The sequence below is a fragment of the Eurypyga helias genome, unplaced genomic scaffold (assembly GCF_000690775.1).
Source record: "Eurypyga helias isolate BGI_N326 unplaced genomic scaffold, ASM69077v1 scaffold39048, whole genome shotgun sequence".
In the NCBI taxonomy this organism is placed as follows: Eukaryota; Metazoa; Chordata; class Aves; order Eurypygiformes; family Eurypygidae; genus Eurypyga; species Eurypyga helias.
In genome coordinates, this window is record NW_010266990.1 from 1 (window position 1) to 9,347 (window position 9,347).

At 56.1% G+C, this 9,347-nt stretch overlaps 1 protein-coding gene across 3 annotated transcripts; it reads left to right on the forward strand.

The window, feature by feature from the left end:
* The first annotated feature begins 836 nt into the window (after positions 1–836).
* Positions 837–7,905, forward strand: CLK2 (CDC-like kinase 2). Of its 3 annotated transcripts, none has more exons than XM_010157272.1 (12): positions 837–1,199; positions 1,381–1,615; positions 3,348–3,441; positions 3,788–3,854; positions 4,235–4,351; positions 4,586–4,752; positions 5,221–5,315; positions 5,663–5,792; positions 6,140–6,222; positions 6,447–6,526; positions 6,744–6,834; positions 7,247–7,905. In XM_010157272.1, exons 1-12 carry the CDS (start codon positions 1,030–1,032, stop codon positions 7,427–7,429), a joined length of 1,512 nt encoding a protein of 503 aa, XP_010155574.1. In that variant the 5' UTR covers positions 837–1,029; the 3' UTR covers positions 7,430–7,905. The 3 variants fall into 3 exon arrangements, with proteins under 3 accessions (XP_010155574.1, XP_010155571.1, XP_010155573.1); XM_010157269.1 differs by having other exon boundaries at positions 1,030–1,199; positions 3,345–3,441; XM_010157271.1 differs by having other exon boundaries at positions 1,030–1,199; positions 3,360–3,441.
* The last annotated feature ends 1,442 nt before the right edge of the window (positions 7,906–9,347 follow it).

A 9,347-nucleotide genomic window follows, 5' to 3' on the forward strand; every position in this document is an offset into this window, starting at 1 on the left:
GGCGAGACCCAGCTGCGGAGCCGCCGGACCGGGGGAAACGTGAGCACCCCGCGGAGCCCGGCTGGAGCGTGAAGCGTTCTCGCGTGTAACAGTCCTGTGCCCCCGGTCACCGGGGGTGGTTTTGCCTTGTAGAAGTCCTGGCGGTACTGTCAGCGTGGGTGTGGGAAGGCAGTCGGGTGTGGGGGGGTGGAAAACCACCGGTGGGAGGTCTGTGGGCAAAGGGAGCTCTGGAGACGAGGCAGGCTGAGCTGCTTGATGCTTCGGAACCAAAATACGTGCAGGGAGTGACTTGTGGAGTGAGGAATGAGTTGTGGAGTGAGGTGTGGCGATGGGAGCAGGATCCTGCATGCTGACACTTCAGGGTTGGGACCTGGTGTGCCACCTTGCTGAGGGGTTTTCTCCTTCACTCTTGACTCTCACATCCCACCAGAGAGGCGGAGGTGAGCGCCCCTGCCCTCTGAGGTGGGGTCTGCAAGGCTTTGTTAGCGCCTCTGCGCATGGAGAGGGTGGGTTTGCCGCCTGGGTGCTGGCAGTGGGAGGTGTAGATCTCTTGGCAGTGAACCAGAGGCATCTCTTCGGGAGCTGCCCTCTTAGGTGTCTCCAGTCCTGGTGTGCAGGGACTTTGGGCCAAGCACCAGTGGTATCCTGAGCTCCATTTCAGCTTCCTTCAGTTTTCCTTGGTGGTGCTTCTCTCCCCGCTGGGGAGCACGTTGGTTTAAAGAGAGAAGGTGCAAGTGCTGCTCCTGGAGCTGTGATCAGGAGCAATGGGCATGAAGAGGGGAGAGTGAGCCGGAAAACAACTACAGCAAGCACAGCCCACGTGGGTGGTCGCATCCTGTCTCATACGGGGTTCTGGGATCTCTCAGAAGTTCATCCCCTCCCTTCCAAACCCCCTCCCCTGCACACTCAGACACTGCTGATTGCCTGCTCCCTCCTTGCCCGAGCAGCTTCTTGGCCACCGGCGATCTGCACTGGTCGCTCTCCCTTGCAATTGCCTCACGTAGTCATCACGCTCTGTTGTCCCTGTAGATGCCTCACTCTAGAAGGTACCGCTCGTCGGAGCGCAGCAGCCGAGGCAGCTATCACGAGCGCTACAGAAGTCGCAAACATAAGAGACGGCGGACGCGGTCGCGATCGAGCAGCAGCGAGCGTGATCGTCGGCACCGTCGGGAGGACAGTTACCATGTTCGATCCAGGAGGTGAGTCTGCAAAGACAGGGTGGGACCTGGAACCCTGCGGTGTTTCTCCAGCTCAGCCGGAGGCAGCTGTGGGCAGCCCAGCTTCTGGGTGGCCTGGGCCCTGTTCTCTCGTGTGCTCTGAGCTGTAACTTCCCGGGCGGCGTTCGTGATCGCATCCCCTCGGCTTGCTTCCCCTCCCTAGCTACGACGACCACTCGGCAGACAGGAGGGCCTACGACCGGCGTTACTGTGACAGCTACCGGCGGAACGATTACAGCCGCGAGCGAGGGGAAGCCTACTATGAACCCGAGTACCGTCATTCCTACGAGTACCGGCGCTCCCGGGACCGCGAGGGCAGCTACCGGAGCTGCAAAAGCAGCCGGCGTAAGCACAGGCGGAGGCGGCGCCGCAGCCGGTCCTTTAGTCGCTCCTCATCGGTGAGTATCCTGCTGTGCTGGGCCTGCCCTGTAACCTTTCTCTCCCAGGTGGCGAGCTGGGTAAGTAGAAAACTCACTTTCTAACACTCTCTCGGACTCATCTTGAGAAATGCGTAGAAAGCGTTTGACGCAGACAGCAGTTCCTGTGCGCCTCGGCAGTGGCTGCCCTGTGCCAGCTGGGCACAGGCGGCTCAGACCCTCTCAGTGTTGGCAGCTCAGAGGTGGGAGGAGGACAGGCGAGGCTGGCATGTCCCCTGGGGTGGTGCTGCAGTCCTCAGCTCCTTTATCCCTGCAGAGCGCTGCTTTTGTTCGGTGATGCTCATTAAGAGCTGCCTAGGAACCCCAGCCAAAGCAGTCTTTTGTGCGAGGTTTGTACGGCAAACGTTCAGCTGATCCCGGTCCCAGAGAGCTCGGACTGCCTGCAACAGGCACCTTGGGCCCCGTGGTCCCTGGTTCGGGCCTGTGTTCTGTGGCAGGAAGCCCTCTGTCTCTGAGGGTTAGGTTCTGCGTCACAGCAGGATCCTTCTGGGTGGGCCCAGCTGACGTGGGGTGTCGTGCGAGGGGCTCTGCAGGGGAGCAGAGCTTCTGGACCGGTCAACTCGGGTGGAGGCAGCAACCGTCACAGGCTCTTCCCAGCAGCGTCCCTGCCTTTCTCTTCTTGTCTGTTCTGCTGCTCACCTGCCACTTCTGTCAGACCCCCAGACACGTTCTCCGCTCTGTGTGTGGAGCGCTCAGTGTCGTCTGGTCTGTTCTGGCTGTGTGTCCAGGAGTGGGACTGTGGGTTGGGTTTGGGTCCCGAGTCTGCTGGCTGGATGTTCCCAGGTGTGGGGATACTTAGCTGAAGAACTGAAGGCAGGAATTTTCTCTTCTCTGGCATAAACCTCTTATCTGCCTCATCCCAGGCTGTCCCTATTCCCTGTTGGGCCTCTGCTTCTCTCCTGGAAGTTAGTCCTTCTGGGATCAGCTTCTTTGGGGGAGGGTCTAGGGAGGAGTGTCACATCTTACCCCAGGCAGTCGCTCGTAAATTCTCTCTGGTTTTTGGACGGATCATTGTACCGAGAGTTACTTCTGAAATCTCTGAATTCCTCTTTTCCTGAGTGTTGGGGCTGGGGGAAGCTGTGTGGGTGGTTGTTGGAATGGGATGGGGAGTGCCTGTGTGGGGCAGCCTGGCCCTTGGCTTGTGCAGGACTTCCCAGCCCCTGCCCTCTGCTGCCTTTCCTCAGAGGCTGCTGTGGGGCTGCAGTGAGCCTCCCCCCGTGGCCGCCGAGCGCCTGGATGCAGAGCTGGGCTTCCGTGTGCTCTCTTGGCATTATCCAGGACCCGAAGGCCAGTGCCGTTCCTCTCCGAGCCCCTGTGGGAGCGAGCAGCTGGCCCCTTCACTGCCCCCCCGCTAGCCCTTGTTCTGATGTCTCTGCTCTCACACTGGTTCGGGTGGGGCTGTTTGTAGGTTCTTTTTTTTTTTTTTTTTTTTTTTTTTTTTTTGCTACAACGAAAAGCAAACTGTTTTTTTCTTTTCTGAGCTAGTGTGTTGTATCTTGACATGTTCCCTTGCAATATCCCTATCGTTATATATTCCTCTGTGCCGTATGAATTGGCTGGGAATCTCCTCCTGCAACCCCTCCTCAAACAACCATGTGAATTTCCAAACCAACCAATGCGTGACGCTGGCTGCTGCGCTGGTTTGAAAATCTGATTGGTGAATGATGAATTCCCTGTCTGCCTGGGCCAGCAGCGGAGTCGACAGAGCAGCAGAAGGGCCAAGAGTGTGGAGGACGACGACGAGGGGCATCTGATCTATCGCGTCGGCGACTGGCTACAAGAAAGATGTACAGCCAAATCGTAACATAATTTAGCTCTCTAGTTAAGCTCCCATCGCAGTCGCAGATCTGTCTTATCTTTCTGTTTCATTTTATTTTCATTGTTTATTAAAGAGAAACCCTCTCCTTTTCCTCCCCCTTTTGTTAAAGCTACGTTTATATTTTGTATTGTTACTCAAGTGCTAGGGAACTAGGGCAGTTGCCTTGTGCAGCCGGTGTCAGCCTTCCGCTGCTCCGGTCTCTCAAGCTGTGTGCAGGTTAGGTGTTGCAATGCATTCTCCTCTGCCTTGTGTATGCGCTGCATCCAGGTCGTGCTCACCCTCTCATCCGCCTTCCTCTCTTCTCTCCCTCCCAGATGAGATTATTAGCACCTTAGGGGAAGGCACGTTCGGCAGAGTGGTGCAGTGCATCGATCACCGGAGGTATGTCTGCTGCTGGGACAGGGAGAGACAGTGGTGGTGAGGGGAAAAAAAACCACACAGCTGGTGACAAAGCCTTTTGTGCTTAACGTGGGAGCCCGGGAGGGAGAATGAGTCTCTTTGTTTCCAGCATTCCTCTGCTGGTCTGGGCGCTTCGCCCTCTTGGGTCGCCCATGTGTTGGAGAGGGGTCCGGGGGAGCCTTGGGGCTGTGTGTAGAAAGGGAAGAGGCACAGTGGACACCCCTTAATCACAGCCGCTTTCTGGGGTGAGCACAGGCAGCAAAGGCTGTGCTGCACGGGATGAGGCTGGTTCAGAAAGCTCTTTTCGCAGGGCACAGGCTCTCTGACCCAGCTCAGCAGTGATCTCGTGCTTTCTCCCCCAGGGGCGGTGCACGTGTTGCTCTCAAAATCATTAAAAACGTAGAGAAATACAAGGAGGCGGCTCGACTGGAGATTAATGTGCTGGAGAAAATCAACGAGAAGGATCCTGAGAACACGAAGTGAGTGTGCTCTTGGTGTTAAAGTGGAAGGGCAAGCATCGCCTCAGCACAGTTGCAGGGGTGGGGTGAGAAAGGGACTTGGTGTTGTGTGACTGAATTCGTCTGTAGCTTGGTTCTGGAGGCGTATTGGCTTGCTATGGGACACAGACTGCAAGGAAAGGAGGAGCCTGGCACAGGGATAACGTAGCCGAGTGGTGCGTGCAGATCTGTCCCGAATCAGAATTTTTCTCTCAGTCTTTGTGTCAGGATGTTTGACTGGTTTGACTACCATGGCCACATGTGCATCTCCTTCGAACTGCTGGGGCTCAGCACCTTTGATTTCCTGAAGGACAACAACTATCTGCCTTACCCCATCCACCAAGTACGGCACATGGCCTACCAGGTGTGCCAGGCCGTGAAATGTAAGTGTTCACTGCTCTTCTCTCCGCTGGTCCTTGACTGACCTGGAGAGCTGTGCAGCTCCCGCCGTCCGTGCCAGTTCTGCACTGGTGGCCCAAAGCAGCGAGTTTTTGCTGCCGTGCCGCTGTGCCAGTTCCCAGACTGAGCCTTCCTGCCCCTCCAGCGGTGAACGCGTGCTTGGAATGAATCCTTTTTATTTTCCTCATCGTAATGTTCTCCCATGCATGTGGACTGTCAATAGCTCAGGGCACTTCAGCATCCGCGGCCCTACACGTTCTGGTGATATGGTACATCTTCGCGGTTCTGCCAAAGCGTCTCGGCCTGGCCTAGCCCGACTGTTCACACACAATTCTAAATGGGGACTAAACTGGTGCCAGTATGAGCAAAGCAAATTAACGATGTTCGCTCATTGGGTGGGTGCAGCCTCGCTTTGCTTCTCTTTCGTCACCCGGCTCTGTTTGCTTCCTCAGTTCTGCACGACAATAAACTCACTCACACTGACCTCAAGCCGGAGAACATCCTCTTCGTGAACTCTGACTACGAGCTCTCCTATAACCTGGAAAAGGTAACAGCGCTGCTCGGTGTTACAGGTCTTCTCTTGGGTTCTTGGCATCCCCCCCCCAGTCAGCAGGCGGGAGGAGTGGGAACACGGCCCCAGGAGACACAGGGTTGTCCGACTACGTCCATGCACTTGTTCAGGGCCTGTATCTTGCATGGCCTGGCTGTGTAGGCTGTAAGCAAGCCACAGGGTCTTACCTGGCTGATGGTGAGAGTTTGACTGGGGGCTGTGCCAGCACCCTCTGGAGCCTTCCCCCTCCCATAGCGCCCTGTGATGAAGCCTCGGCGGTGTAAGGAAAGGGCTAATTCCGCATCTCAACTCCTGAATAACTGATACCATTCTCCCTCGCAAAGAAGCGGGATGAACGGAGCGTGAAGAGCACGACCATCAGAGTGGTGGACTTCGGCAGCGCCACGTTTGATCATGAGCATCACAGCACAATTGTCTCTACCAGGCATTACCGGGCCCCAGAAGTCATCCTGGGTAGGTAGTGCTCGGTATTTCCGCAGAGGCAGGCGTTTGCCTCGAGGGCGCTGGGTGCTGCCTGCTGAGTTAGGGAGCATTTTGCCTCCGCTTCCTTCAGTAGCTGTCCTGGCTTCACCCTGGGAGATAAATGCTTTATTTAACATGCTCTAGAGTGCTGTTTTCGGGGGTGCCAACAACTTACAGGTTGGTGTTTCGGCACTGCTACCAGCCGGGCGGTATATTGCCTCTGGCGTATCAGGAGCCTGGCTGGAATGGGAGTTGGTTGTTGTTAAAAGCATGAGGGAGAGGGATTTGGAATCTTGGGTCATAACTGGATCTTTTATTTAAAAACCATTGTTTTTTAGAGCTTGGCTGGAGCCAGCCCTGTGATGTGTGGAGCATTGGCTGCATCATCTTTGAGTATTATGTGGGTTTCACCCTGTTTCAGGTGAGAACTGTATGCTGTATGGCTCCCTCGCAGCTTATGAACAGGGATGCTGGCTGTTTCCCCGTGTTTTCCCCGTAGGGCCAGGAGCCTCTGGGACCGATGACTTGTAGAGTCAACGGAGGTGTTGCCCAGCCAGGGGTGCTGAACAGGGGAATACCCAGGGCTGGAGGTAGAAGGACTGGAATCTGTTCCATGCCTTCCCTTTACGTTTCTCTCTCTCCCAGACACATGACAACCGGGAGCACCTGGCCATGATGGAGAGGATCTTGGGGCCAATTCCTTCTCGGATGATCCGGAAGACAAGGTGAGCAAGGCTGGCTGGGCACTGCAGGCTTGCCAGCTCTCTTGTCCGTGTGTAGCAGCTCTCTCTGAGGGATCTGGCTCTGAAGCTGCCTGCTGAGGCAGTTGTCCATGCTGCTGCAGTGTCCGGAAGGGCACGCGCTGCCGGGGCTGGCGCGTCACTGCTGCTGCAAGACATTTGGTGCTTGGGTGTAACCTGTTCCCACCTCTTACTCTGACAGGAAACAGAAGTATTTCTACCACGGCCGCCTGGACTGGGACGAGAACACCTCCGCTGGCCGCTACGTTAGGGAAAACTGCAAGCCGCTGCGGGTAAGGCGGGATGGGCAGGAGCACCTGGTTGCTTTATCCTTTTCTCACTGCAGGGTCTTATTAGGGCCTGCCCCAGGTGTGAGGATTCTTCCTGTAGGCAAGGTTGTGCTACCAAAGGGGTCAGACCAGTGTCTTCCCAACGGAGCCTTGGCTGTCCCAGGCATAAACTAGGCCTGCAGCAGCCTGGAGTAGGTGAGCAGGGAGGCACGGAGACCTTAGGAAGTGCCTGGGAAAGATGGCAGGAGGGTGAAAACTACACAGTTCCACGCTTGGTAAAGTGGCTCAGAGTTCAGGCCTGGGATGAGTGGCAGTGTGAACAAACCAGTCCTCCCCAGCTTAGCCATTCAGCCCAGGGAACGTACCGCGACCGGGAGAGTATCCTTGGCCCTAACCTCTCCCTCCATCCCCCCAGCGATACCTTACCTCTGAGGCCGAGGACCACCACCGCCTTTTTGACCTCATCGAGAGCATGCTGGAGTACGAGCCGTCCAAGCGCATCACCCTGGCCGAAGCCCTCAAGCACCCCTTCTTTGACATGTTGGAGATGGAGCCGAGCACGAAAATGTGGGACTCTAGCAGAGACATCAGCCGGTGACGCCACAGGTGCCAGCCTGCCCTCAGATTCTAGCCCCCGTGGAGGCCTGTGTGATTTCTATTCAGACACTTGGTGCTTTTGTTTTTTTATACGTGAGAAGAACTCCCTGGACATGTTTGTAAAGCTGTTAATATGTGAGATACTGTAAATACCCCATATTCTCTATCGGCCTCTGAGCACCATGGGCCTGACTTCCTGCTGTTGCTGCTGCCGTTACCGTGAGGCGAGGGGGCCTGTGTGTCCATACTGTAAATACCTCTGTTCACGTGTTGCTTCGTCTCCTGTTCGCTCCTGCCCTCCTCGGTGTAAATACTCCAGGACTCGCAGCTCTCTGTAGCTTATCTGTTTCCTTGTAAGTTATGAAACTGGTGGGATTGTATGGGAATTATTTTTTGGATCAATGTCATAGCCCATCCCCACACCAGAGTTTTATAAGAATTTTGTACAGTCTTTGTGAAAAATAAATATGAAGTGAATAAAGCACCTGGTCTGGGTTTCAACCAGCAGCGGCCCCTCTTGGGGCTGTTCTCCTGGGCAGTTGTGCTTCTGGCGTGCTGTGTGCTGCAAAGGGGAGGAAGGTGCATCCTCTTGTGGGGTGACAGGTACTTCATGGTCCAGGAAACTTCCGCAATGAATCCACCTCCACCACGCTTGCCAGGCTTGGGCGCTGGCCTAGTGCCTGAGCTCCAGGGTCCAAGGCTGCTTTTGGCCCTCGGAGGGCTGCAGCCAGACCTGAGCAGATTCTGGTGTGGGGAGCAGCAAAACAGCGTGTTACGGGTCAATAGGGATGTAGAAAAAGGACAGTGGGTGCTTCAAGATACGCGTTGTCTTCACCAGAGAAACCTCACCCCAGGTGGAGTGCTGGCTGCTGGTGATGGCTGTTGGAAAACGTGCATCCAGGTGCCCACATCTGGCTGTCAAACACCTACCCCAGGGACTGTGCCTCCAGCTCTGCAGTGAGGGTAGGGCCTTGGCTTGGATTTGTCCATGGGAGTCACCGGGGCTGTTGCGGACCTGGCAGCAGCTCTGTGGACGCTTTGCCAGCGCGTCTGGGAAAGTCTCGCTGGGGTGGTGTCAGTAACGGAGCAGACTTGCTCATCCTTTGTTCTGCAGGAGCTTAGGGCTCTGCTGTGGCACCATCTGTCAGTGGCAGACTGTGTCCTGGCAGACTCACCACCAAAAGGGATAAAGGAAAAGTCCGGCTTCACCTGGGGGTGGTGTGGGGAGTCTGGGGAGGGGTGACACAGTCATTTTCATGAGCTTGTGATCCTAAAGCGAGGAGCTTGGGCTGGAAGCACTCAGCTGCCTCCTGTGGAATCGCTTGGCTAGGCAGCAGCCAGCCAGGTGGTGTGTGCCAGGGAACAGGGGCAGGGGAAGACTGCGTCCCGCTGCGCGTGTAGCCGGCCCCTGGGTGAGCGTGGGGGAGAGTTAGATTGAGCGAATAATGCCTATGGCCTGGGTCAGGCTTAAAAAACAGAAAACCCAAACCAACAACCCATACCGGTGTCCCAAACCTGAACCCAGGGCTTTTACCTTCCCAGCAGAGAGCACAACCTGAGGCGCCAGCTGGGTTGGAGCGGGAGCTCACGGATCTGTGTGTCACTGTGAGTCCGTGTCCAGAGGCTGAAGAATATCTTTAGCGCAGCGGTGCAGTCGCTACGGTGCTGAGAGCTGGGCCGGGAACTAGAGGCAGGTGTGGATAGATGTCCTGTGCCGCTCCCAGGATGCTGAGGAATCCTGTTGGGGAGGGGGTGTTGGTATGCTGTCCGCATGCAGCTGGTGGCCGATGGAATCAGCGATCCCTATAAATAACTGCTCCAGGAGACACAAAAGTTAAGTTCCCCGAGGGGCTCGTCATGCCACAGATTCCTGTTTTCCCTCCATGGAGCCTGCTGCGTGGCTGTTTGGGTGGGTGCAG

Excerpts from the sequence above, each read along its gene's own strand:
- CLK2 (XM_010157269.1), top strand. The coding sequence starts at position 1,030 with ATGCCTCACTCTAGAAGGTACCGCTCGTCGGAGCGCAGCAGCCGAGGC. Across the intron at positions 6,223-6,446 it reads TGGGTTTCACCCTGTTTCAG|ACACATGACAACCGGGAGCA; the intron begins GTGAGAACTGTA and ends TCTCTCTCCCAG. Across the intron at positions 6,527-6,743 it reads CGGATGATCCGGAAGACAAG|GAAACAGAAGTATTTCTACC; the intron begins GTGAGCAAGGCT and ends TTACTCTGACAG.